The sequence below is a fragment of the Neodiprion fabricii genome, chromosome 2 (genome assembly GCF_021155785.1).
Source record: "Neodiprion fabricii isolate iyNeoFabr1 chromosome 2, iyNeoFabr1.1, whole genome shotgun sequence".
Classification (NCBI taxonomy): domain Eukaryota; kingdom Metazoa; phylum Arthropoda; class Insecta; order Hymenoptera; family Diprionidae; genus Neodiprion; species Neodiprion fabricii.
In genome coordinates, this window is record NC_060240.1 from 40,614,794 (window position 1) to 40,641,027 (window position 26,234).

General features: G+C 35.3%; 6 protein-coding genes across 17 annotated transcripts; 2 read left to right on the plus strand and 4 right to left on the minus strand.

Moving 5' to 3' along the window:
* The first annotated feature begins 103 nt into the window (after window positions 1-103).
* LOC124176723 (nuclear distribution protein nudE-like 1-B) lies at window positions 104-9,370 on the plus strand. 7 transcript variants are annotated; one of them, XR_006869447.1, is made up of 9 exons: window positions 289-441; window positions 1,085-1,299; window positions 1,418-1,708; window positions 2,181-2,317; window positions 2,404-2,592; window positions 3,823-3,944; window positions 4,463-4,665; window positions 5,102-5,172; window positions 7,306-9,370. XR_006869447.1 is itself a non-coding variant. In XM_046558339.1 (9 exons), the coding sequence occupies exons 3-8, from the start codon at window positions 1,214-1,216 to the stop codon at window positions 4,616-4,618; spliced, it is 981 nt and encodes a 326-aa protein (XP_046414295.1). In that variant the 5' UTR covers window positions 290-441; window positions 679-856; window positions 1,085-1,213; the 3' UTR covers window positions 4,619-4,665; window positions 5,102-9,370. The 7 variants fall into 7 exon arrangements, 5 of the variants coding, with proteins under 5 accessions (XP_046414296.1, XP_046414294.1, XP_046414297.1 ...); XR_006869446.1 differs by lacking the exon at window positions 7,306-9,370 and adding an exon at window positions 6,871-6,940; XM_046558339.1 differs by adding an exon at window positions 679-856 and having other exon boundaries at window positions 290-441; window positions 5,102-9,370.
* LOC124176732 (histone H3.3A) lies at window positions 9,102-11,246 on the minus strand. The gene is made up of 3 exons (XM_046558363.1): window positions 11,090-11,246; window positions 10,244-10,380; window positions 9,102-10,145 (listed from the first exon to the last, which is right to left on the minus strand). Exons 2-3 carry the CDS (start codon window positions 10,369-10,371, stop codon window positions 9,863-9,865), a joined length of 411 nt encoding a protein of 136 aa, XP_046414319.1. The 5' UTR covers window positions 10,372-10,380; window positions 11,090-11,246; the 3' UTR covers window positions 9,102-9,862.
* Window positions 11,247-11,744: 498 nt separating this feature from the next.
* On the minus strand, window positions 11,745-13,559 carry LOC124176733 (histone H3.3A). 2 transcript variants are annotated; one of them, XM_046558364.1, is made up of 3 exons: window positions 13,406-13,559; window positions 12,828-12,957; window positions 11,745-12,704 (listed from the first exon to the last, which is right to left on the minus strand). In XM_046558364.1, the coding sequence occupies exons 2-3, from the start codon at window positions 12,953-12,955 to the stop codon at window positions 12,422-12,424; spliced, it is 411 nt and encodes a 136-aa protein (XP_046414320.1). In that variant the 5' UTR covers window positions 12,956-12,957; window positions 13,406-13,559; the 3' UTR covers window positions 11,745-12,421. The 2 variants fall into 2 exon arrangements, with proteins under 2 accessions (XP_046414320.1, XP_046414321.1); XM_046558365.1 differs by having other exon boundaries at window positions 13,411-13,423.
* A 1,584-nt stretch (window positions 13,560-15,143) lies between these two features.
* Window positions 15,144-16,739, minus strand: LOC124175656. Its single transcript, XM_046556057.1, has 6 exons — window positions 16,692-16,739; window positions 16,285-16,538; window positions 15,976-16,179; window positions 15,714-15,888; window positions 15,444-15,602; window positions 15,144-15,305 (listed from the first exon to the last, which is right to left on the minus strand). The coding sequence occupies exons 1-6, from the start codon at window positions 16,737-16,739 to the stop codon at window positions 15,144-15,146; spliced, it is 1,002 nt and encodes a 333-aa protein (XP_046412013.1).
* Window positions 16,740-16,946: 207 nt separating this feature from the next.
* Window positions 16,947-20,509, minus strand: LOC124176726 (proteasome activator complex subunit 3). 4 transcript variants are annotated; one of them, XM_046558352.1, is made up of 5 exons: window positions 20,360-20,509; window positions 19,311-19,343; window positions 18,837-19,163; window positions 18,491-18,627; window positions 16,947-18,407 (listed from the first exon to the last, which is right to left on the minus strand). In XM_046558352.1, exons 1-5 carry the CDS (start codon window positions 20,381-20,383, stop codon window positions 18,185-18,187), a joined length of 744 nt encoding a protein of 247 aa, XP_046414308.1. In that variant the 5' UTR covers window positions 20,384-20,509; the 3' UTR covers window positions 16,947-18,184. The 4 variants fall into 4 exon arrangements, with proteins under 4 accessions (XP_046414308.1, XP_046414310.1, XP_046414309.1 ...); XM_046558354.1 differs by lacking the exon at window positions 20,360-20,509 and adding an exon at window positions 20,172-20,296; XM_046558353.1 differs by lacking the exon at window positions 20,360-20,509 and adding an exon at window positions 19,752-19,919.
* A 226-nt stretch (window positions 20,510-20,735) lies between these two features.
* Window positions 20,736-26,223, plus strand: LOC124176718 (transmembrane channel-like protein 5). 2 transcript variants are annotated; one of them, XM_046558331.1, is made up of 10 exons: window positions 20,736-21,502; window positions 21,722-21,844; window positions 21,947-22,281; window positions 22,594-22,745; window positions 22,815-22,899; window positions 23,141-23,289; window positions 23,460-23,850; window positions 23,977-24,662; window positions 24,750-24,883; window positions 24,973-26,223. In XM_046558331.1, the coding sequence occupies exons 1-10, from the start codon at window positions 21,439-21,441 to the stop codon at window positions 25,317-25,319; spliced, it is 2,466 nt and encodes an 821-aa protein (XP_046414287.1). In that variant the 5' UTR covers window positions 20,736-21,438; the 3' UTR covers window positions 25,320-26,223. The 2 variants fall into 2 exon arrangements, with proteins under 2 accessions (XP_046414287.1, XP_046414288.1); XM_046558332.1 differs by lacking the exon at window positions 20,736-21,502 and adding an exon at window positions 21,539-21,624.
* The last annotated feature ends 11 nt before the right edge of the window (window positions 26,224-26,234 follow it).

The following is a 26,234-nucleotide window of genomic DNA, read 5'->3' on the forward strand; positions in this document are numbered from 1 at the left end:
GAGTAAATTTTCGTAACCAGTACTCTGTAGATAAGTGGGCCTGGGTGAGCCTAACGTCATCAGGAGCCGTATTAGCGATCCGGTACCTTCTTTAACGGTCGAAGCCACTTGAGACGCAATCCTTTGAAAAAGAGGAAGTCAACGGATCAGTGAGGAATGAGCATATTGGCATCATTTTGGAGTCAGGTACGCCAACGTAAATATACCAAAGGATCCGTAGTACGGAAAAAGCTTAATCTCCAGGTAAGTCTAGTGTTTGTATACCCAATGCTTCATGAGAGAAATCGCGCGAGGTGAGGTTAGGTCGCGTACACGAGCAACCTGTTCCCTCGAATGCCATCTCGAACTGTAGTTCGTTCGAGATGAGTGGTTTTCGCGTGCTGCCATTTTGCGATCAGTAAACATCTACTCGGCGTATCGTGTTGATAATTTTAGATGAATGTGAGTACAATTTCATGAATATTGAGCGACAGATTGCCGCTTGAAGCTTACTGGCTGTTTCGAAATTTCGTCAAAAGTCGAGCCTTGTTGGCAATATATAAATGGAAAGCACAATTTTTCCGTATCGGGCAGGACATTGAGTGACTCATTAATTAGCAATGACATTTCTGTCACATGCAAATGCTTCCACTTTTCATTCAACATCGCCAATAAGTGACTATTAATTGTTTTTATCAGGTTATTATAACTAGCAGCACTCGTGACCTTCGCGCTTCTTGACGCTCTTTGCCGAGTTAATCTTGCCACGAAGAAATTGATGACATATTCTGAAGAGCAAGCGATTAATTATACGTACACGTTTGGTTATAATAGAATTACTTCATTGCCAAATGTCAAACGTATTGCGATATTCGAGGTACCACCATTACATACCTAATATCAAGTTATCGTTTTTTACCAATTTTATACACATTGGACAAGCTTATCGTGTATAAAGGTTACAAGTTTTTAACAATTTCGCGTCTTAGTGATATCTGTGTTCAAAATATTTGAATAAGTTCTATCGCGAATTTATGAACCATCAGTCAGTGGTGTTAAAATTTGCAGTATGTAACGCTAACCTTGTGGTGTCATTTCCTTACAGAATGAGCCTTTCTGCATAATATTGGCTCCTGTCTATTTTACGCACAACAACAAACGGCTGATAACGGATCTGCGTGAAACCAATTAAAGATTCAATATTTGGATACAAGAAAGATCGTAAACTGGCAGAATGATGGAGATCGATCTGCCTCATTTTTCTAATAAGGATGAAGAAATTCAATATTGGATGGAGTTGGCGCATCAGCTACATCAACGGTATTATCACTCAATGCAATTTCAAACTTTCCGCTATTTGTATTATGATTGTGCCGTTTTCTGTTTCTCAGCTATTCAGTAACTATAATTAAAAAACGAAATTATAATTGCACCACAGGAAAGAGGACACAGAACATGAGTTGGAAGAATTCCAAGAAAATTCCCAAATGTTAGAAAAAGAACTAGAAACTTCACTTGAACAGTCTGAAAAGGCAAATAGAGAACTGCGACAGAGAAATACACGGCTTGCTACGGAAGTCGAACAACTCAGAGCTCGGTTAGATCAGCAATCAATTGATTGTGCTGCATTTCAGGCAAAGGCCCACGATCTTCAATCTAGACAAGATCAATTGGTGAAATATATACGAGAACTAGAACAGAAGAATGATGATTTGGAAAGGGCGCAAAGGTACTTGTCAAAATTATTCGCAAAAATTAATATGAGCATCTATTTCTTTTACTCAGAACCCTTAAAACCTAATAATTGAACGGTCAAACCTCAAATTGATACAGAATTCTCAAGAAATCCTAGTGGAGGATCAAAAATAAATAACCCCAATTCATCAGTATATGTCAATTATTTTAATCTAGATACATTTTCTTCTAAAATAGAAATTAGCGATACCACTGCTTGAGTTGATGCGATTCCATTTGTAATATTCTACATGAGTTTTTGTAATTATTCACAGTATATCAGTTATCTTTGAACTTCCCATGATTAATGTAGGTCCAACATGACATAGCAGGATGCAGACTAAGACCGTTTCTAATGTAGCAAGAGAGTATTGAAAGTGCACTGTCCTGTTGAATGATTAGATAGAAGTATCTCTTGATTTGGTGTTAATTCAATGAAAGAAAAATTACATTTTTTTTAATCATAGAGTTAATATGGTGACGGAAGAGGAAATGGAGGCAAAGTGTAATTTGGCCATTGAACGAAATGCATTACTCGAATCTGAGTTGGATGAGAAGGAAGGCTTGAAGGTAATGGTACAGCGGCTTATGGATGAAATCAGAGGTGAGTAACTTGTGTGAAACTTGGTGCAAGCCATTATTCCGTCTTCTCATAGAAATATCTCATAACTAGCCATGGTTGATTTACAGATTTGAAGCAGGAAATACAAGTACAAGAACGTCATCAACCGGATAATGATAAATCTGTGGACAGAGTACGGAGTATTGTGGATAGTAATAAGCTTCAGGTGGAACTGGAGACACTCACACCATCCAGCAGTCCTTCTACACCCCAAACGATACCTCCGACAACACATACAACAGCTCCTCCATTAAAGAGTAAGATGCATAGTGCTGTTCATACAACGAAGACAATATCTAATTTTATGACTATAACTGAATTGTTATCCTCTGGCAAAAAATCCCCTATAAAAGCCAAGAGATCTTTATCACCAAAAGTTACGCGAAAACTTCACAGACGGATAAATTTTGAGCTTAGAATTTAGGCGGATTACTCTATCCATGTACTGACATTGTTTCTAATTGTTTAATTCTTTTTACTACTGGTACCTACCTATACTTTGTGTGATAACCTTAGATTGACGAATTTGTTGAAAACCGTCATTTATTTTCAACATCATTTCCCCGTTCTCTGATATATATATATATATATATATTTTTTTTTTTTTTGGTTTACACAGCGTATCAAATTTCAGTATATCAAAAATAACATATGTGTTCTAAATTTGTAAAGTGTATAGGTTGTTCCTTTTTTTCTTTTTTTTAAAGATTATTCGAAACGTGTTAAGACTTTTTTTGTTCTGTAAATAATTTTATGTTTATTGCTGTACTATTTTACATTTGCGACTTGACACGCAGTTTTACAAAGCAGATAGTTCATGGTTCGTAAAATTTATTTGTAAGAATTATGAATATCTGATACAGAAAAATTTTGTCTGTATCAACGATACATGTGCGTTGTTTAAAATATCAAGATCACAACTTTAACAAAAATTACAACCTTCACAATGTTCTTCATCAATAACTGTGATACTTGCTCAAGATGCGAGATGTGTGTAAACTCTGAATAGAATGTCTCTTAGGCCAATATTGCGTAGAATAATAGTTTCGAAATTTAACACTGCCATTATACCTATTCTGAGAATTTTCGTACGCAATTATGATATGTATTTTATATACTCTTTGTCCATTATACTTGCACATTATTGCATGCCCTTAATATTATGCATACATATACATACATTATGATTCTAATAAAATGTCGTTTTTATTTCAAATTTGTTTTATTTCTATTCAGTAATATTTTTGACTGGTATTAAAATCCTAAAGTGTGCTCGTCTCACCAATGTGGAGGTTGTGGTATTTTGCATTTATTTGTTACACGACTAATGGGAGAATTTGGCCTTTCGGTCAGATATTATTTTATAATCAGATTAAGCATACGAATATTAGTGGTTCGATTCAAAACCAAACAGCCACAAGACAGAGAGGTACAGATTTTCCTTGAAAAACAAATTGTAACATGTTTTTATCTTTCTTCACAAATAGTTGGAAATGGAGTTATCGGAGGTATGATTGGTAACAACAATAATAACATGAATCCACCACTGGCACCCTGTACAAGGATACTCGCAATGAACATGATTGGGGACCTGATGCGAAAAGTTGGGGTAAGTTTCACCGAGGATGAAATATCCCATATTGTGCATGGTGTGTAAAGCTTCTATGTATATGTCAATTTGTATGTAATTTATTTTCCGGTACATTCATATACGCTATAATGTAATAGTAGCTAGCAGCATGGCTTTTGTACAGTGTCTCTGTTTGAGAATTCTTTATTTTTGTTTTCAATGATAATTCTTGAATCTGTCTTATTGAAAATCTTGAGAAATCAAAAAAAATTCTTTGCAATGTCTTCGTTTATTTGAAATACGCTCCATAATCCTTTTACCCACTTACATACAACCATTAGTACCAAGACATGGTACAAAATTTTATTACAAGAAGGACATACCCAGGGCATAGTACTAAATGAAATCCTGTCCACTAGAGACGAGGAGATTACAGGGGCTGGTTTTTCGCAGACATTTTTACGTATAATTCTCTGTTTAGATGTTAGAGACACCTGTTAAAAGTCCAGTATAAATAGGTACTTTGGTAGTCTGGTAGTTAGTTGGTGTGTTGGTAGCTTGACAGGTGGGTCTGCATGGACTGTAGAAGGATAAAGTGCTCATGCCCTGGTGGAAAAAAGACCAATTCTACTCCACCCGCTGGTAAACCATCAATTCAAGTTCAGACACCTACTCAATGTATCCAGCAGCAGCCCAGGCCCGCCAAATGCTGATGTCTGATACTCCCCACTTTACTACCACATACTTCCATATGCTGCAGGTCCTTATTTGGTTTTTTTCTTTACGTTTGCATGCTTATCTGCTTTTAGTTTTAACAACAATCGATTCTTCCATGCTAAAGCTCCCCTTCTACCTTGTGTCTCGGCAATGCATGTGATCCCACATGTCGTATAATGGAACGTCAAGACACAAAGTTTGCCGATAAAACAGTCGATTGTAATTCAATGCTAGAAAAGATGTTAGATTTGAAAAAAGGCTAAATAGAGGTTTCATGAAGGTATTTCTTTATCCTAGAATAAATTTCTATAATACACGTGAGCAGTTGCACATTGATTATGAGGTATTAATACATTCTGCACGGTACTATTTCACCAACTCAAGCGAGAAAACAGCATAAGATAATTAAAACTGTTTCAAGACACGTTATAAAACTCCAAAACTTTCACAATTCTAACAATTTGTTTTTGTTATCACAGGCCCTGGAGAGTAAGCTAAATACATGCCGCAATTCAACTCGAGAGGATCAGGCAGTGCGGGATCACTACAGGTAATGCTAACTAATCCAATCCATAGGATTATGTTGTTCCTTTTTGAAATGTAGGATATTTGTACTTGCGGGAGAGCACCACGTACTCCATTCGCATTCCGATTGCTTAAAGATAATTCAAATTAAATTAATCTGTAAATATTCGTATTTATCTGCAAAGTGTTCAATCCCAATGAAAATATGAGTTTAAAACTAGACAACAATTGTTGGAATCTGATGGAGTATATGATACCAACTGTAATTTGTACTTACTCGAGACACGCTGGTTGTGCTTTTTTAATATAACGATTTTATTTTAATCTTCAATTCTTCCATCTGCATAAACATTGTCACATCTCTCATATCGCGTTTAATATTTGGTTTATCATCATACCACTGTAGCCGTATGATCAATTTAAACTTACGATGATAATGTTGGACAGAATCTATCATAGTACAAACCTGATTCTAGAATTTAAACTGCATAATATATGTATAGGTTACTGCTCAAATTTATTATTTGTTGGATTATTATTACCTTGCTACTAAAAATTAGTTGAAATTATTCACATAAATATAAGTCACACATGTGGGTTATATGAAATTTGAAATATTTTTAAACAATCGAAACAAATTCGTATTATATGATGTCCGTTTCCATGTCAATTGATTTACTTCTCAATTAACTTCATAATAACAACATCACCAAATGCAACGATAACATGCAGGTATAAAAAGTTTTCTGCTTTGATTATTTAAAAGTCACTTTATGCATTGATACTCTTCGTTATCTCGGTTTTTTTAATACGTAGTTAATTATGTATTGAAACTAATACTCAGTGATTACCTTGAATACAATCGCATCCGTTATTGTTATTATCATTATTATTATTATTATTAATTTTAATTTTACTCTTATTACTGTTATTGTTATCATTAATGTCGGCAATTAAGAAAATCTATTTATGTTCAAACTAAAATCAATGTTTAGTGTAGATACATAAAATTCATAGGATATATTATTTTATGGTGAATTGAAACATCCGTCCTTTAAATCATTTTTATGAATATTTCATGTACGTTGTATGTTCTTCATTATTTTGACCAATTTGTTTATTTGTGTGACAATTTCATACTTTTTGGCCAGTGAACATGGTAAGCTACTAACAATGTACCAAGGAATATTTGAATCAAAGTGCATATAAAATCAAAATTCGTCTATGATTCTGATTATCTTTTATGGAAAGGTAAACCATGAATACAAATATAGTTAGACTTAATTGTAATACAAATGTTTTCAATAGAGTTTTAATCTTTCATGTTTGTATTTACCCGTGATGTATATAACTGTAATTGATTGGTTACACAGTTTCCTCAGTTTTTTGACGTCCCAAATTTTCGTGCATCTCTCAGTGCATGCGCATTGAATTATGAAATACTCTGCTAGATTTGTTCAGCCAAATCGATATCCAAGCCAGAGTTTAAGTTAACTATTTTTTTCTCTAATCCTAACCGTCGTCTAATGTGAAAATTGGCTGCGCGGTAAATGTTTAGAAGAGTTCAATATTATGTTTGGATACTTTTGTTGAAAATAGTGCACACAAATTTGAAGTGCAAACTCTCATACCTTTTAAGTACTACATACTGCAGTGATTGTCGTGTTTAAGCTATCCGTTAATCATGGATAGTAACGAATAGTTCTTGCATATGTTTACCCAGGACTAGACGGCAGGTGCGAGGCCCGGCCTCTGGAAACAACAACCACATTCGCTTATAATCACTCGATAGAGTTTACATCTGTACTACTAACGACATCACCATGCTTCTTTCCAATGGCTTATATTAAATTCTTTTCACAATTAAAATTCTTGTTATGTTGTGATGAAAATTGTCCAATGCAGCTATTGATATTAGATCACGAATTATCATCCGGCACTGGCAGCACAACATTGTATTAGACAATGTATACGTGTATGCAACTTCTTTATATTTAATATTAAGCGATAAAGAAAGCGATACTGATCACGTGCACAGCTATTTAAAATCGTAAGGATATCTGAATAATTCTCATGGTCTAAATAAAGTTAACCCATGATAATGTCGATATTTATTTTCTAATTTATGATTTAGTGACATTCATTTAAATATTCACAGCAAATTAATGGTCTATCATTATATTTGACGAGAAGCATTGGAATGAACGCATGATGTGGAACTTATGGTTGAATTTTTAACTTCATCAGGAGGGAAGGACCGTTACCCGTTTGTAAATACCATTTATTTATAGATATGTTGCGATTTGTAATATACATTGTCTTAGTCTCTCAATTATAGCAAGAATGTAGATATTTATCAAAGAAAAAGTTTAATAAACAATTTATTATCATTATCTGACAGTTTACATAATCTTTCAATGAATAAATCATATATTGTATGCAGTAGACCGATATGATATGATTGGTTTATTATTTCTTACTAACATCAAAATTTAATGCTCATTTAAAGAAAGACATTATTTGTTATACTCCTTGTTAGAATTTATCATATTGTTCCGAATACAAGTCTACTTCCGATTTGAAGACTTCATTTCAGAAAATGTTTGTTTACGAATATACCTGCAAGAGCAGCCCTACGTGTAAGTCAGAGCGAATATTTCGCGTCACATCCAGCTTATAAAACCTTGACCTTATGTCAGGAGCAGTATTGGTACTTGTACAAGTAACCTGACAGTATTTAATATCTACAGTGGTTGATGAAATATCTACTCAATGCTGTTATGTTTGTATGTAAAGAGACACTTGTGATTTTTTGTTTATAAATCTTCACTAGTTTTTCATTTGAACCACCAAATTGTACAATATATGTGTGTCAGGTGCCTTTTTATTAAATGATCATTATAATTATATTTCTCAGTGTCGTGTAAAAAAAATGAACACATTTACCAATAGTTGACTACAATAAATAGCATAGTAATGTTACTAACAATAAACGATATAGAAATTACGTGACAATTCGTGAAAATTCAAATCGGACCCTTGAGTTTATTTTTGAAGATCTCTGACTTAAGTCTCCCCTAACATATTAATTAATATGCATCAATATTGGAGACTTGATTGTTCGGTACCATGATTAAATTATATATTTAATGATTCATTGAGAAACTGTATATATAATTGTGTTATTCGATTATGAACGGGACAGTTCCATTAATATATATTTACTTCGGTTGACATTAAAAACATGCACTGTTTGAAAAGGTCTAACTTATTATACATATATTCTTTTATTGAACATCGACCGTTCATACGCGCTCTCACCAAATTTTACAAGAAGTAACAGTTATTACTATGTAATAGTTGTAAGATTATGTGCAATGATTTGATTCTTATCTGAAATAATTTGTTGCTAATGTATCAATTCGTCTGGCTCCAGTATCTCCACGTAAACAAGTTTGAATAAAGTTAACTAGAATAATGTAATGCCTTTTCAAACACCATTGTATAAATGTATTGGCAACTTAATTAATAATTCCGCATTATATGGATAGAATTCTCTTGATTGTTAAATAAAATTATAGAATAGTGTACATTGTATGCTCTGTTCAAGATACTGTCACTAGAACATCAAGTATTAATTACTTCGTTACAACTGACGCATCATAGAATCAAAACGTTTCACTGGTAAAACAAATTACGTTAGTTTCATTCTTTCTAATCTAAATAAGGTTCTGTTATTGAGTAGTTATTATAAAATCCACAAAATTAATGCAATACATAGCCAGAATATGTGTGAATATCTTGAACAGAGTCGCAAACCAAGTTTTAATGATATTATTCTGTGAAATAAAAGTGGTGATTGACAACTAAAACAGTTTATTATATAGTTACCATTAAATTACACTGCTAATATTGAATAAAATATGGGGGGTATGATGTATATAATACAATAGCTGAATTTAGAGAATTTATTTACGAAATATGTATTCTGCACAGAAAATTGAACACACGAGTAAATTAAAATCAATTACGTAACTTATTCGTAAACATAACCAAATCTGAGACCATTATAATTGATCTAGTACTAAACAAACAGACACTTAAATTCTAAAGTACACTTATACTCTTGTTGTATAATGTTGTGTAATGACGATAGGGTTTAATGACACTGCCCAACCACTTCAATTACTTCCCTTTTGGTTGAGAATATATTGGATTTAGTGCCAATGCAGAAAAAGAATATATGATTATTTAATCTTGTTCGATAATATAATGAAAATAACAATGACATCTAAATGCAATATCAAAAGAATTTCATTTAAGTTGATATCTTCAAAATCAACCGTTAATGAGCCATTGGATAAATGTTACTAATTTTTACAGTGAAAATAAAGGAGAAACAATATAGAATAGTAGTATTCGAATATGTACAGCTGCTCTGTGTGAAAATGCTTGAAAAATTAATAGTAGTAATAATAATCATAATAATAATGTTAGTAAAACCGTTAGTAGTCAAACTTTATGTATCTGATACACGTGCGTATGTACGAATGGGTGTGTATTGTGTGCGTGTGCGTGTTAATTACGTCTAAAACATTCGATACAAGCCAAAATACAAGAGACAATATAGGTATCAATGAACATCTGATTTCATCAATTATAATGAATATTAATAATATTATTAATCGGTATGCATGAAATTTAACCGCTCCGCTTTAAGCACGCTCTCCTCGGATTCGTCGAGCCAATTGTATATCCTTAGGCATGATGGTGACACGTTTGGCATGAATAGCGCAGAGGTTAGTGTCTTCAAACAGACCGACCAGATAAGCTTCAGAAGCTTCTTGCAGGGCGCCGATGGCTGCGCTCTGGAAACGTAGATCAGTCTTGAAGTCTTGCGCTATTTCACGCACCAAACGTTGGAATGGCAATTTCCTGATCAACAACTCAGTCGACTTCTGGTATCTTCTGATTTCACGAAGAGCTACAGTACCTGGCCTGAAAATTTCAGTTGTTTAATCATGATCATAATAATGAAGATTTTTCGTCATCACTTTCATCAAATTTTGTGTTCAGTATTGTTTGTCGATATTTACCTGTAACGATGAGGTTTTTTCACACCCCCAGTCGAGGGAGCACTTTTACGGGCTGCTTTAGTAGCCAACTGTTTACGGGGAGCTTTACCACCAGTTGATTTACGGGCTGTTTGCTTGGTACGAGCCATGGCTTATAGCTGAAAATTAAAGTATATATAATAAGTACATTAAATGCATAACAGAGGATTTGGTGAGGGAAAAAATGGTGATGTCATGGTAAACAAAATTCTAGCAGAGATCATTACTGAATGACATCACATACTCGAGCAATCAATTTTTTCATTAATGTAGGAAAAAAAGGACTCAGCAGTAATTTGGTACATAAATGAAAATCTCGGGATATTAAAAGTAACAATAATGGTAAGACTGAGCTGAATTCTACAGAAAATTTTACGAATTCGAGACGTTCCGTTAACAGGACGCCAAAGCTCTATATACCATGAGCTTAGCTACTATTTCTAGAAGTAATCTAAACACAGTTATTATAATTAGACATTTGACAGAACTAAGTTTGTTATGTGAGCTTTGTTAGGTATAATAACACATACAAATATTATTCAGAAATAAAATTGCCCGCGCGAATACTAGAAATTGATGTTGCTTGCAGCAGTTCAACAACCTCGGAAACAGCGTGCTCTAAAAATGTCAATACATGAAATCGGCTCGGCCCACAAAACAGAAACGCGATAAAATGGCGACGACGCTAATATCGTCATGTCGTGAAGTCGAACGGAAACAATGACTATTTTTCGTTTAATATCATAAAAATTCTCATACCGATACCTGATATCGCGAGTAATAAGCTAGGTCGCGTAAGAATTTCTAAAATCTGTCAAGATAACTCACCTTTGACGCACGAAATTTGCTATAAAATATAGAGCTTGAGTTTTAACTCCTTCTACTTCGATGGCAGTGAGTACTCTCTCCGAGGATTCCCCCTACTCTGGAACCTGCATCGGGAATGGCTCAGAACTTAAACGCGGGTCTCAGAGGACCAATAGCAGTTTTCCTTACAGCTTTGCGTGTTATCCGTTTCCTTATTGGAGGAATCCGCTGTGTCAAGAGCAGGAGCATGCAATGAATTTTCACAATGATGATAATAACAACAACACAACAATAATAATAATAGTAATGATGCTTGATATGTGTATTGCTCTGTCCTGTACGACTTCCAGGCGCCCAGCGTAAAACCACACGCAACGCTTTATTCCGGTGAAATCTGTGGGAGTACTCATTTTTCATACATTGCGTCAAAGCATGACTCATCGCTCACTTCCTTATAAATCCTGTTTATATTCAATAAGACGTCACTTCAAATACTCGTTAAACCGCTATACTGTTTTCCTAAACCTCCCCACTCCCCGCGAGGTTTTTCCGTTACTTGTTGTGTTGCTGAAATATATGCTATTGCATCATATTGGAAATTGAAATTGTATCGAGTGTCCCCCCCGAGAATGTGAGGTATCTGGGTTGGGTTCTATAAAATGAGTAATAAACAAGATTTACGTAATAATTATATGTATATTTCAAATTACTCTACACAGCTTAGTAAATATTTTTCAGATTATGAGTGCCTGGAAGTGTCACATACTTATATTGTATGTACAGACAATTATCAAGATGCAGGAATATCATTACAGAAAAATAGTCCACATCGCTTTTAGACTATTGATGTGAATTATTTTTATCTCGACGAAACCGAATCAGAACTGAACGAGATATAAGATTTACTATTTCTCTTTCATATTTCAAAAACTAGATAATTGCCTGATATGAAATAATAAAAGTATATGGCAGAGCACTCTAATATTTAGACTTCATTTTTAACTAAAAACTAATACACTTACGTTTTCTAATATATGTGTATGAGGGGCGATGTTTAGTAAAATAATGAGTGTTAACAAAACCAATCCATTGTTTCTGCTGCCACCCACTTTGAAAAGACAATTTCTTATTCAACAAAATCTACATGTTATTGTAAACTACTGGCTATCATCTGTGGATAATTGTGTTAGTGCCCAGTAACACGTTTGGCAGTGACGATTATACGATGAATGTAACAAGGGATTGATATTACCATAACGTACTTTTGTGCATTGTCAATACTTAAAAAAAAAAAAAACGGAAAAGAATGGAGTGATAACGTTTACAATGTCAGCCAATTCAATTGACCAATGCTTAAGCACGTTCGCCTCTGATTCGTCGAGCTAACTGTATATCTTTGGGCATAATAGTGACCCGCTTAGCGTGAATGGCGCACAAGTTGGTATCTTCAAAAAGACCAACTAGGTAAGCCTCAGATGCTTCTTGCAGAGCTCCAATTGCCGCACTCTGGAAACGAAGATCAGTCTTGAAGTCCTGGGCAATTTCACGAACAAGACGCTGGAAGGGTAGTTTCCTGATCAGTAATTCTGTAGATTTCTGGTATCTCCTGATCTCACGCAGAGCCACGGTTCCAGGCCTAAGATGAGAAAATCAGTGAAATTACGTTATTAGCATTTCATGTTTTCAGTAGCAATTATTACTACATTTTGGAAAAATTCATCCATCTTTTAACAAATTGTATGAAAGATTTTTTACATGCCTGTAACGATGGGGTTTTTTCACTCCACCAGTTGAAGGTGCACTCTTGCGGGCAGCTTTTGTGGCTAACTGTTTACGAGGAGCCTTTCCTCCCGTCGATTTACGGGCAGTTTGCTTGGTACGAGCCATTTCTAAGGAGAACCAGATTATTCTAGGTAACTCAGATGTCTCGAGTGTGAGTGTAACGCGAGAATATTCTCGTGTGTACGTGACAGTTGAGAATTGAATTTATACCATATAGTACAATAATATACGTGATAAAAAGCTTCACAATGAAATTCAACGCGTTATGCGCATAACGTTCGTTCTTACATTCGTATTTTACTCCAATGAAATTAGAAAAATTATTGCAGTCTCCAAGATAAATGTGTCAATAATTTCCCTCCAAAATGTTTCACATAGACAAAATGGCGGTAGGTGTGCAACGGTTGTTGCCAGTGTAACGACGCGTTTGGGATAAATTGCAATCCAAGTTTTATCTGGTGCCACCCGACAAAATGGGCACAGAGTTTGTCAGCACTTCGAAGTGGCAATACGCAATCTCAGAAAATAAACGATCGTATATATTAAGATTTTTACCTTACGATTGTATAAAGGTGCGGCGGTAACGTTTTTCTACGGTCCTGACACAGGGAAGAATTCAAAGCAACTGATCCCCAATTTACCACAGTGTACGAAGAGTGAAGCAGCCAGCGCACGAACTCAATCAAGAGCTTAGTCGCGTGGAGGGGGCAGGCGTCTGCTGACAACAGTGAGTGCTGATATTGCTGATTCCGCTCCTGCGATCTTGGAGTGGGGGGATCATAAGGGTTGAACGGGTTGAATTTGGGAAACCCTGTTCGCCATCTTCCACCGCTAGAGGCGCTACAGAGATAAACTACGTGCTCCGAATAAATTTCGTTATTATACCATTGAGTTCGGATGTATAAAGACTGCTAGCCTTATGCACTCTGCTTCGTCGGTGACCGCATGGTAAGGGAACTGAAGGGTTGCGGGGGAAAGTGCAATATTCGTGTCGATCCGATGAGACCAGTCGGTAAGTCCAGAGCAATGGGATTATCGCCAGAACTACTTTCGTTTCTATTTTAGGGGCTGAACTTCTTCATACATTATGTCCAGTCCATAATTCTACGGCGACCTTAGAGCGCATAAATATTACATTTTTTAAATGTAAAATTCACGATTTGTTATCGTTTGATGTTTATTTTAACGTGTACATTGACTGATTCATTATAACTAAAGATGTAAAGTCGGATACCCTTGATCAAATTTTCGTGACTAGTTTTCGGGGGATAGGTGGAATAATTCTTCAATCAACGGTATTGGTTTGCGGTATTCAAATTCAGCGCCTGACGTCGCAAGCGACGGCAATTCGGTAGTCAAAGGCTGTGAGGGACTCATCTCGACTGGTCGAGATCTGCGAGTGAACGTCGAAGGTGCCGGTCGGCATCATTCGTTGTCTGGTACGTCCTTAGAGTGCGGGAAGCTGCGCACTTTTGCGCACCAAAATCTAGATTGCTCTTTTAAGTCCGTATCGCATAATTCGATCAGCTTATTTCTGCTAAGTTTACATTCGGCAATGGAAATGCGACCACGGACGCGTGGACTAAAGAACGATGATTTAGGTAGATGTTATAATAGACCGTAAATACTGGAGAAGGTGAGCTTAGTATAATATCGTGGCTTTGGCTATATTGTGTGAAATTTCACTTTTGATGAACTTGTATCTTTACGTGGTGTAATGTGTTTTGGTGCTCTGTTTGCACATTTTTAGTAAATGCGTAACTGTCAGCGGAGTTTCATCTGAATTTCATCCCGAGTTTCGGATGATCCATTTTACCGATACTCCCTTGTGGGTCGTTCGCTTTAAAGTCTCTTTATTTCTTTTTTCATTTTTGACTATTACTGTATCTTCTGATGGGATAAATGCCGATGTTTAGCAATTTTGCGAGTTCGTCTACGGGTTTTCCACTCAGTGTAAGTATGCGCATGCAGTCAAACTCGATCAACGAAAAAAAATTCGCTCATCTACAGTAAAAACAATTTTCAGATGATCTACAATAAATATAATCACCGAATAACATCAATTAAAAAACAACATGAGTATATGCATTATGAATGTAAATTGAGACATCGACTTCACATCCAGTGCATATATTTTATTAACAGTGTTTCGACATGACCGCTTAGAGTACATCGTACACAAACTAATGCAAATAACATAGAAGCCAAGCATTTTTGATACTGACGGACAAACGTAAATGCTTTGACTATAGGTACACCGTAAATGGGTATAACTCAAGCCTACTGCGGCTAGTCACTCCAATATTTTTTTGGAATCTCCGGATAACTTGTGAAATTGACTATTGCTGAATAGACTTTCATAGAGGTAGACATAATTATCTCGTAACCGCACCAGCCGATGCCAAAGATTCACGTTTCTCAACTTGTCACTAATTTTCAATCCCGGGACAGCATTCTTAAAAATAATTTGGTCAAATCTCAATTAAGTATCAATCTACTCATGCGAACTGAAAACCTATCTTTACATAGTAATTAACAATATTATGCGACAAATTATGAAAGCAGAAGAAAATGAAATGACAGATTCACATACCTTTTCGACATTATGGATCTGATTTTCCTGAAGATACTTCAAATGGAAGAAAAGCTCGTAAGCCCAACCGTCAATGGCTTCGGTTTTTCGTATAGCATGGATCAAAGTAGGCGTCGGAGGCGTGAAATTCAAAGCAAGCGCTTGTAGCCAGCGCTTCAACTGTAACATTATAGGTATATTATACATAGAACATAATGTTGCACAACTCGCAAGAACTGAGATTCCAATCTTAGATTTCATAAAAACTGTATAAAAAACAATTGAAATCACTTTTGTTGTATCCGCGATAAGCTGAGCCACGGCTGGTCTCATTATTCTCATGCAATTGTCGAGCGTCGAACCGAGATCAGTCTGCATTAATTTCATCGACGCTCTACTTTCCGGTAGCGACCAAATTATCGAAGCGCCACATTTAGCGCTCATAATATCTCCGCGCTGTATTAAGCTATGTGAATAGATATGCGATTAAGAAGATATAACTTCGGTTATTCAGGGTGTAAAATTAGCAGTTCGACAAAATACCGCGTCTTACTAATCCCTTAACATGGTGAGAGCATGATTTGCAATGTATTGAGTCGGCCTGATTACTGTATTTTTTGTACAAGCCGCAAGACTGTTTGATAGAAAAGCCAGGATATGTGCCAGAGGTCCTGGACGACGTCGAAAATTTATTTGATCTGATCTTCGCGAACGGTGATGATTTCTCTTTGATAATCCATGACGTTGAATAGGTCGGCTTGAGTTTGATTCGGAGCATAATGCATCTGCTGGTTTATCATTACATAGTCAAACACGATTGTGTACCGAAAGGTTGAACAAAATATGTGAATATTAGACGAATCAATAGTTAACAAGATTATCCGTACTTGCGATAATTAAAAATGTACGTATATCTTTTTTTTTCTTACAATTCACATGGTCATTCTCCAAACTGGTTTCATTCGGAACGTATTTATTAGTCGGAATGCAAGGCACACGTATTTGGGGTTCTCTGTTTTCCGGATTTCTTTTAACGTCAACTTCCGGTACATAAGCATCAATGATATCATTTAAGGCTTTAACTTTGTTAGGAAATCCATTTAAACACGTAAGAGCCTACAGGAAAAATACTTTTCTTCAAAAAAGACGCTGTCGCATTCTGCCGAATTTATATTCAGAAGAACATTAAAAATTTTGATTGGAAAGATTTTCAAATCCACAATTTCATTTTGACAAACTATTTTGTAATGAAGACTGCGAATCACTTACCTCGCGCTGCAGTCGGTCTAGATACGATGCCTCACTTTCGTAATCCATTATATCGGTTTCTACTGAATTAAAAATTTCCTTTTTTTTATTCATAAAACAATGTTTTTCTATTTTTTTGCTGAAATTCGATGTTTGTTCTGTGACAGCTAAATTTTGTATGAAAAATTTCTCCTCAAACAAAACCAAAACAAAAATTGTCCTCTTTGAGTTTGTGAAATCGGATGTTTATAATACTATAGCTACAAGCACCGCGTGTATTGTTACATTATTCTATTTTCATTTATTCGTTTCACGTTTCAAAATACAAGGTTAAATCAAAAGTTATACGTATGCTATATGTATATTATATTTAGAGCCATATAATCAGCCATGACGAAACCAATCACAACACCTTCCAGATCTATGATCGTTATACATACCGACATAACGAAAGAAAGAAATTTAGGTATATTTTTGCTGTGTGATTTCTGACAGAATAAAAAAAATCGTAGACTCAATACTGATGGTAAAAAGTATCAGATGAAAGTAGAGGGCACAAGTTATTCTACGCCCTGTAAGTACTTTCATTACTTTTGACACAGTTGAATTCTTGTTGCAAATAAATAAAGTACTTCTGAACCGTAAATTTTCAAGAAATATACCAATGTGAACATCAAAGAAATGTTCACTCTGTAAACCTTCTCCAGTTCTTCTTCAATTGCCAAATCTTCATTAAGAGCACACCTATATTAATAAATACAAATATCATGTCTTTTGGGTATGTTGTAAAAAATTACGTACTTCAAGTTAAGATACTTTGAATTATAGATATATTTTCCAGTGCTGAAGAAGTTTTCTTTCTGGGTTTAGTAAGAGTGATAATGATGATTTGGGTCGTAGTTTTATAATTACTATTCAATGGAGTCTGTCTATTTTTTAGAGTCTAATTAATCTCAAATTCTTATAAATTAAGTCGACGATCATGATTTACTAATCACTCGAGAAAATTAATTTGCCGATTCTGAATTGCTGATCGCATGTACATACATGCAGGAAGCATAAATATCGAATTTCATATCAAACCCCACAGGAACGATAAGTTAAACGATATATGATAACCTTTTTGATAATTGAAGAAAAAAGGAGATAGATTTCGCAATAAACAGAAATTATTTGCTTAAAAGCAAGCAAATAAGCAAAAGTGTGTTTATATATATACTTATCTATGCAGTGGATGGAACCTAGTTCAAATTAAAACATGGTCAGATCCTACAACCCATACATGGCGAAAACAGTTTTTTTTTTGTTTTTTTTTTAGATTTAGAACACATTACAATAATGAAAGGGTTCAAGTAGTGGTGGTAGTGGTAAGATGTTTGTAACGTAATTCTGATTTAATTGAAAAGCAAGATTTCTTAGTTTTATCGTTCATCATTTTTTACCACATCATACTCTCTGAGGTTTAAATTAGAATAAAGTTTGCACTCATATGTGAGGGCGATGTTGATTTTTCCTTAATACAAGGATTCAGCGTTTGTCGATCGAGGCCGCTTTATCTTCTCAAGATTTTTTATAACTATGTCGTGTAACGAACAGTAACGGTTACGAACTTCACACATCACCAGCCATAAGCTGAGGTATTCCTTTTCGTCCAATTCTTGAACCGAGCGCCTGTAGTCAATGATGTGTGGATATTTGGCTACTTTACTTACAATTTTACCTCTTGATATGAAGTACCTAGAAAAAAGCATTTCATTATTGTTATATGTCATCATTTTCAATTATGCCGTGTTTTACGAGGCATACGCAACATTTCTTACCTCGAAATTTGATCAAAGAATGCTGCAGCTTCGCTTTCAACTGATTGGATTTCAGCTAAAGTGTCTTCCTGGATTGAGACACCAAAATTGTTTCCATCTTCAATTTTTGGAATCATAAACGAAATCCACATTTTCAGCTGTAGAAACAATGTGAAGGAAAATAAATAAACAAAACGGAGCGACATTTCTCGACCGAGATAATAAATGATTAACATATATGGGGAAACTAGCATTACATAAGACATAGATTTTTAAATCAATATGCTATGTTCTTCTCAATTATCTCAGGAGTTGTTGTTTTCAATTTTTCGCGGTTTTATAACCTTTTCCTCAACAATATACTTACAAGGTTGGAATCCTCGACAAGTTGCCTGATGTACGGCTTGGCAATACGAATCAGTTCACAGAGTGGTTTGTTACATGGTACGGGTCCGCTGGGGAGAACCATAACTTTGGTACCGCTGGCCTCAATATCGTTCAAATTGTTCTCCAGCTTCAGTTTTTTTGTTGCTGGTCCATCGTCGGAATGATTAAGCGAAATTGGATCTGGGATAGGGACATTCAAATCCTGATGTACATCGGAAAGTTCACGGTTGCAGAAGCTCGGTGTTTCCAAAAGCTCATTAAGCTTCATTATCTTCTCAGGAAAGCCTTTTATGATCAATTGTTCCGCCTGATGTTTGTATGAAAAAACATTTTAATAGCAAATGGTTAGGGGATCAGTGTAGCGTTCGAAATAGATTCGGTACTGCTGTTAAACTTTCGATTCAAATTGTAAGGTTCATTAACTGTTGTTTCGACTTAAGTGGATATTGATTACCTTCGTTTTAAGCGAATCTTTGTATTCCTGGACCTGCAAGGAGAATTAATAATTAACATTTCGTATAAATTCAGTAGCAGATTCACTTTCATGCATGTTTTACTCAACTTATTCTCAAATACCTCAGTTTCAGTAAAAGCATCTTTCGAACCTTTTGATTCATTGCTTGGAACAGGGCGAAAAAATAACGGCAACATTTCTGCTAATTTCAAGTGATTTTTACGTTGTTAATTTTTTTACGCTACTTCTACGCCTGAATACGGTATATGTTTAATTAATTTGTCATTTTTTATTAGTGGTGACATGACTTACGAATTTTGGCAGGTTATTGAGAAATTTTTGTCGTCAAACAAATGAATTCGTTAAAATTCAATTTTATTAATATCTAATATCTGCAGGTAAGTATGATATCATTCGAAGGACATGTAGACAAAATTATACCTTGCAACTTGTGTGATACATGACGAAAATTTCTAACAACAGACTATTTTTTATAAGGCAGCGACGCTTTATGACGGCAGATCATGGCTGAAAAATATACGCGTCATAATCACAAGGAAGTGTTAAAAGTTTTGTCAACTGAAACGCAGGTTCGACTTGTAAATGTAACAATAATAATCTACATATTTGTAAAAAAAAACGTGAAAAATTTCCGCGATAGGCAAGTATGCGGATTAAACTTTCCAATTTATATTGTACGTACGGCGCAATGTGCACGATTTAAGGTTAGGTTAGGTTAATAGCACAGTAGAACGGTGATGTTTAAGCGGCATTGTAGAAAGTGAATAGTGAATAAGGATTTTACAAAATTTAGGATCGTGTACTATGATCGATAATGGGTAAGGAAAGTTTGACAATTACCACATTTGTTGGTGCCATCGTGAAACACAAAACAATACTAAGCCGAGCTGTAACCTGTAACCCTACCGGTCGATGTTGGCACTAGTTAAAAACCAGTTATATTTCACCTTTCTGAGAACTCTTGGGACTAAAATTTTGCACAGGAAGGGTTAGACGGACGTCTTAGGTGTTGTTAACAAACAAATTACCTTCTGCAACGTTGAATCAGCCATTATAACACTTAGTAAAAAATATAACTTATAAAATATAACCACACTCTTTCCCTCGTTGAAACGTGCAACTTCAAACCTATAAGTGGTCTCTGCTTCCAACAGGAAGTTGTCAATGAGTTTTGGAACGCTCTAGTCAAATCAAAAACCAACTAACTATATCAGTGTCTTCAGTAAACAAAAATCGCATTGATATTCACATTTATTCACTGAAAATTGGCCAACATTCAATGATTAGGCGTATTCCAATGGTACTAAAATCATTCCAAGCACTTTATATATTCTCCATTCACACGATGAACCTCGATCTGATCTTGATATTCCGCAAGTCAGTTGACTCATCTTCGATTTCACGAAACGCTGCAACCAAAACGCGCAACTGTGTCTTTATTAATACAAAACAGTATACATAGTTTAACACATTAATGTGGCAACGTTTGTAAATATGTAGCGATCCACGCTATAGAGTTGTACATGAAATCAGTCGTTTTTAACTATGATTAAAAAAAATTTGTATAATGCACCGACATCACTAATCCTTTAAAGACGTAGCTTTGTGTACATTATTTAAGCGTTTCTAATTTTTAAATCAGTATCTTGCAGCATACGCTGTCGTAAAAATATTTCATTTGATTAAAATCGAGTAAGGTAAGATAAAATGACTCAACGATTTGGTACAACGTTGATCCGGTGTATTTTTGAATATTCGCCTTTCTTGTATAATCGCGCCTGTAAAATCGAAGAGACTCAGCAACTCGATTATTAGATTCGATTTAAAAGCCTCGAATTCTGACAGATGAGAATTGAGACGTGCAAGGAATGATAAACAAATGCATACTTTGAAGCTGAGTAACCGAATCACTGGTGGAATAAACTCAAAGATAAACAATCTCAAATTATTGACTCAAGTCTCACGGCCGACGGCATGTACTTGACATTAGTCGAATGGATACGTGTTGATAAGATAATACATTTCCTATGATAACGATCTATTCACGTATTAGCAACAGGAAATAACAGCGCGTTAGTTATTGAGAATTGGTTTAATTGAATTAAGGATGACGAACGAACCAGGTACCTCAAAAGATGATCATCCACCTAATGATGTTGGAGGGATACCTCGTAAGTGTTCATCAATATCTTACTAGGCGTAATCATCGTACTGCATAGACAACCATTTTTTAAGTCCTACCCAATGAATCCGTTTGGTGTACTGTTAAAATGCAAAAATAGCATTGTGTAAGGTATTCTATAGAACCTTTCTCTTGCTTCATCATATTCATTAACACTTGTCGATACATTTTCAAAAGATCATACTGAAGTCTCGATGTATTGTTATAGCAAATACATCCAGCGAATTAGATGTATCAAATGTGGAAAAACATTGGGGATTAACAATGAGGCGTCCATCAGTACAACGGAAACATGCACAGCATGCTCGATATATGCCGTCCAGAACTTTAGGTGAATATTATTATTGAGTCTCCATGTTTATTTATCAATGAAAGAAGAGTATCTAACAAGATACTTTTGTCCTGTGTTTTTTCAAACATTTCATTATTTCAGTCGGTTTGAATGAGGAGACAAAACATGAACGGCACGGACGGACAAACGCGCTTCTATATGCTACCATGAGAGCTCATCGAGAACCTGTCTCACCAACAGAAGATCGTGCAATGAACATAGCGAGCCGCATGGAGTTGGACGACGAACTAATGCACGATGATCCTATATCAGAACTTCTCAGAATAGAGAAACTGCGAGACATGCCACAGTGTCTTACTGTGAAAAGGACAATTAAGGCTAGGCTTACGACATCGGTCAGCGAAAATAAAAAGAAAAGGAAACCGATCAGCTTTTGGAAGCGACTGAAATACAAAATCAGTATGAGTTTTACCAAGGTGACAATTGGAATGCAGAATTTTTTCATGCTGTTTAAACTAAGTCCAGAGGATTTTGTACCTTAAAAATGAATATTTTTAAGCTCTGCCGATTTCTAAGTTACACAGTTTTGTGTGAACTATGTCTAACTGTTTTAAAGAATGATTTATTTCAATGTCAGGATTTGTGAGGCCTCAACTTTTTAGCTAGAGATAGTCTAATTTCAAAATTAACCACACATTCTACCATTAATTCTCAGTACAAGAGGCACTGTCACTCATACATAACAACTCATTAGACATACTAGCGCCTAAAAATACTTTTGAATGCAGATTGGTATGGCAATGCGTGAGGTCGCATCGACTATGGAGCTGTGGTATCACTCGATCAAAGCAATCGAGGGTCATTTTGGTAGCGGGGTAGCTACTTACTTCAAATTTCTGCGCTGGTTATTCATTTCAAACACCATATGCTGTGTCTTGAGGTACTAGTATCTTCAACTATATGAATCGTACACACTTGTAGTTTGATTTAACATGATTTATACTTTTAGTTTGGGATTCATCGTCCTACCGCAGTCTTTGTTGGAAGCGTATTCAGATACGGCATTCAGTGGATGGGATCTTTTAACAGGAACTGTAAGTCTGCTGACTAAGAGTAATAAGAGTTATTGAAAACTTGAAAGATCAGGTGTAAGGAAAATAATCCAGCTTTCTTGACTAAATCAATTATATCTTTAGTTGTTACTTTTAACGGTAATTTTAATAACTGAAAAATGAACCTCAGTATGACAATGGAATAGAGATGGATGCCAACAACCAGTTCCATTGGACGAAAAAATTTTGGTTAATTAATAATGCAAGTAATTTCACGTTATAGGGCTTTTTTACGGATTCGATAATGTATTACGGATTTTATTCAAATGGAACAGTCTCAAAAGGATCTTACTTGACATACAGCATTCCATCAGCGTATTTTATGACGTTGTTATGTTGTTATATTTTCACTTTTCTTCTTCTTTCAATCAAGTTAGTATGCATTTATTTACGGTGTTAATCGTCTTATCATTTATCGAATTGTTTATTCATGTTTACATTTCATGCAACTCAAGCGAGGAGCAAAAACAAGTAAACGTTGCTGGCACCTTATTAATATTTTATTAATCAAAGTTGGTAAATCCAAATACTTCTTGTTCTAGAGTTGCACGTTCATATCGTAAGAATTTTATTGAAACTGCTGGTGGCTTGACTAATCTGTACGCCAGCAAAATATTTTGTGGCTGGGACTTCGGTATCGCTTCTTACAAAGCAGCAAACTTACGGTCTGCTACCATTTATGGAGAATTAAAGGAGTTATTGGGAGAAGCCCAGAAACAATCACACAAAGGCTGTGTCATCAAAACTTATGTGCTGTTAATTCAAGTAGCTGTGACGGTATTAGTAATTACTATTATGTCCAGCACTGGAGTATTACTATGGAAATTATTGACCCAGTACACAGTGGACTACAGTCAAACCGTCTTTACTTTGCTTGTACCATTATCTATTACGACTGTCATGAACCTATATCCAGCGTTTTTCTCATGGCTGGTTAGTATTCAATGTAATAATACATAGGCATGCATACTTTGTAAGCTGAAAGTGGAAATTGACAGCGTTCATTTATGAGTTGTCGACGTTTGTTCCATTAATCGTTGTTGTTATTATTACTTGTAGGCTCAATACGAAGGCTATGCGAGTAAACGCACAACTCTCTACGTAACAATGATAAGAACCTATATTATGGAAGTTGTGATTGTTGGAGTGCTTCTAGCCTTTTGGCTTTCTCATTCAACCGAAAATTGCTGGCAGACTGCATTTACTCAGGAAATATATCGGCTAATTATTATTGACTTCATAATATCTATAGTCCTGATATTCATGGCTCAAATGATAAGATCAAAGATTTACATATTGGGATGGAAGAAAATTGGGGCACCAAGATTTGACATAGCTCGAAACACCTTGAATCTGACTTACAATCAGACACTGTTCTGGATAGCTTTCTACTTTAGTCCACCAATGTCACTCGTTATTCTTGCAAAATTGATCTTGATTTTTTATATCAAGAAATACGGAGTCTTGAATCACTGTGAACCACCATCGCGATCCTGGAGAGCTGCGCAAACGCAGACTCTTTTTTTGGCACTAGCATTTCTGTCAATGGTTGGTGTACTCACAGTTCTTGGATACATTGTGACGAATATAAAATCTCAGGATTGTGGCCCGTTTCAAGATTATGAGTACACTTGGCAAATGGTTGTTTTGGGCGTACTGCAGCTAAGAAATGACAGTCAATTCTGGGTGGTTGTTACAGGATTAGCAAAACCTGGTATCGGTGCTGCAATACTAATTGCAATGTGGTAAGTAGTTAGAACTTTAATAATAAGGAACCTTCGACTATCTACCATTAAGATATTGGAAAATAATGCTGGTGCATCAAATTTCAGCGTTGCTGTTTATTATTTGCGTGCCAAGGCTTGTGCCAGAAAAGAAATGGTTGAAATTTTACGAGGCATGTTGGTCTTGGAAGCTCAGGACAAGGAATTCCTTCTAAATGGAATATCTAGAGTGACAGAGGAACGTTAGTATCCCGAGCACTTACCTTTCCGAACACTGCACTATACTTCAATACAGGCATAGTCTCTAATTCAAAAATTTTACTTTTCATAGAATGGTTGTATCACCTGAATCCGCTACTAACACCACGACCTAGTTTGCTAACCAATCCTCAGCAGGAGCATGTCGGGGGGACTCCAGCTCGTCACCGTCGTTATAGTAAACTGAACTATCATGCCCGAAAATCAAGTATATCCTCGATAAATTATCAGGAATCAAATAATGCATTGCACAAATCATTGTCTTCTGATGCCTTTCGCGAAAGTATTGGTAATAGAAATGATCAGTACTTGGAATTGACTCAAAGGCCAAGCACGGTTTCGGACGCTAGTAGTATTCATGATTCTATAAAAAGTCGGGATGCAAACGAAGGGATCGCTCGTCAATACGACTTCTTTTAGTCAACAAGATTACACTATAGGCTTGTCTATTAGACAAGTATGGATAATTTAGTTAAGTATTGAAATTTGTATTTGTCTTTTGCTATATCGCAAAAATCTAATGGTATGGACAGTGCTGTTAAGATTACTAACTATTGGTGTTGTTTTTTTAAATGTATTCTTGAGACTGCTATGGATTGAGTAGCTGTAGCTCGTGCAGTACAGTATTATTTATATTCAAGCATTTTTACACATCGTTCTTTGATATTTTTGTGCTTTAATAACATATTTTTACATACCAGTTTTGCTATAGTATTTACGTATTATTACTTTGTGGCTCTGATACAAACTCGACCAATGTGTATGGCAAATAATTTAGATTTGGGAATAATAGAAATCACGAAAACAGACATTACAAATTCCGCGAGAGCTTCAAATTCTCTCACAAAAATTTTCACGTCAAGAACGACAACTGAGATATTCTTAATCAAAATATTAGGTGTAATGTTAGGTAATGATAAAGTTCTGCAGATCCATTCGATATGCACACCCTACTTTATTGTGCCACTGATTGAAAGCCTATACCAAATAGTAAGTGAAATAATTTGTGATAAAGTTGAACTGTGAAAAAACAATTTATTATCATTGAGAATAGAATCAAATGCAATGACATTGTGCCAATTTTAGTGGTAATATGATAGACTCGAATATATATATATATACATAAAAATAAATATATTTTTTAACAAATATTTGTAAACACTTTTGTAACTTATCTCTAGTTTTTATCACAAATATGCCTCCAGAAATGAATAATGATTCCTATACATACACATACATATGTGTACCCCTAATTTGTTCTTACTTGACAACGGTTGTTAAGAAAATAAACATCGTACTTCAGTGACGACATATGTGCTATCGATTACAATTTGG

What these genes read in the sequence shown, in the direction of transcription:
- LOC124176726 (XM_046558351.1), bottom strand. Translation starts at nt 19,507, where the DNA reads ATGTTGCCGTTATTTTTTCGCCCTGTTCCAAGCAATGAATCAAAAGGT. An exon ending in ATGCTTTTACTGAAACTGAG is followed by an intron (nt 19,344 to 19,432) that starts GTATTTGAGAAT and finishes TTCTCCTTGCAG; the next exon opens with GTCCAGGAATACAAAGATTC. An exon ending in TTCTTTGATCAAATTTCGAG is followed by an intron (nt 18,408 to 18,490) that starts GTAAGAAATGTT and finishes GCTTTTTTCTAG; the next exon opens with GTACTTCATATCAAGAGGTA.
- LOC124176718 (XM_046558331.1), top strand. Translation starts at nt 21,439, where the DNA reads ATGACGAACGAACCAGGTACCTCAAAAGATGATCATCCACCTAATGAT. An exon ending in CAGCGTTTTTCTCATGGCTG is followed by an intron (nt 23,851 to 23,976) that starts GTTAGTATTCAA and finishes TATTACTTGTAG; the next exon opens with GCTCAATACGAAGGCTATGC. An exon ending in GCAATACTAATTGCAATGTG is followed by an intron (nt 24,663 to 24,749) that starts GTAAGTAGTTAG and finishes ATCAAATTTCAG; the next exon opens with CGTTGCTGTTTATTATTTGC.
- LOC124176732 (XM_046558363.1), bottom strand. Translation starts at nt 10,371, where the DNA reads ATGGCTCGTACCAAGCAAACAGCCCGTAAATCAACTGGTGGTAAAGCT. An exon ending in AAAAAACCTCATCGTTACAG is followed by an intron (nt 10,146 to 10,243) that starts GTAAATATCGAC and finishes TGAAATTTTCAG; the next exon opens with GCCAGGTACTGTAGCTCTTC.
- LOC124176723 (XM_046558340.1), top strand. Translation starts at nt 1,214, where the DNA reads ATGATGGAGATCGATCTGCCTCATTTTTCTAATAAGGATGAAGAAATT. An exon ending in AACAGCTCCTCCATTAAAGA is followed by an intron (nt 2,593 to 3,822) that starts GTAAGATGCATA and finishes CTTCACAAATAG; the next exon opens with TTGGAAATGGAGTTATCGGA. An exon ending in ACCTGATGCGAAAAGTTGGG is followed by an intron (nt 3,945 to 4,462) that starts GTAAGTTTCACC and finishes GTGTGTTGGTAG; the next exon opens with CTTGACAGGTGGGTCTGCAT.
- LOC124175656 (XM_046556057.1), bottom strand. Translation starts at nt 16,739, where the DNA reads ATGGATTACGAAAGTGAGGCATCGTATCTAGACCGACTGCAGCGCGAG. An exon ending in CTCACCATGTTAAGGGATTA is followed by an intron (nt 15,889 to 15,975) that starts GTAAGACGCGGT and finishes CTATTCACATAG; the next exon opens with CTTAATACAGCGCGGAGATA. An exon ending in TTATCGCGGATACAACAAAA is followed by an intron (nt 15,603 to 15,713) that starts GTGATTTCAATT and finishes ATAATGTTACAG; the next exon opens with TTGAAGCGCTGGCTACAAGC.
- LOC124176733 (XM_046558364.1), bottom strand. Translation starts at nt 12,955, where the DNA reads ATGGCTCGTACCAAGCAAACTGCCCGTAAATCGACGGGAGGAAAGGCT. An exon ending in AAAAAACCCCATCGTTACAG is followed by an intron (nt 12,705 to 12,827) that starts GCATGTAAAAAA and finishes TTCTCATCTTAG; the next exon opens with GCCTGGAACCGTGGCTCTGC.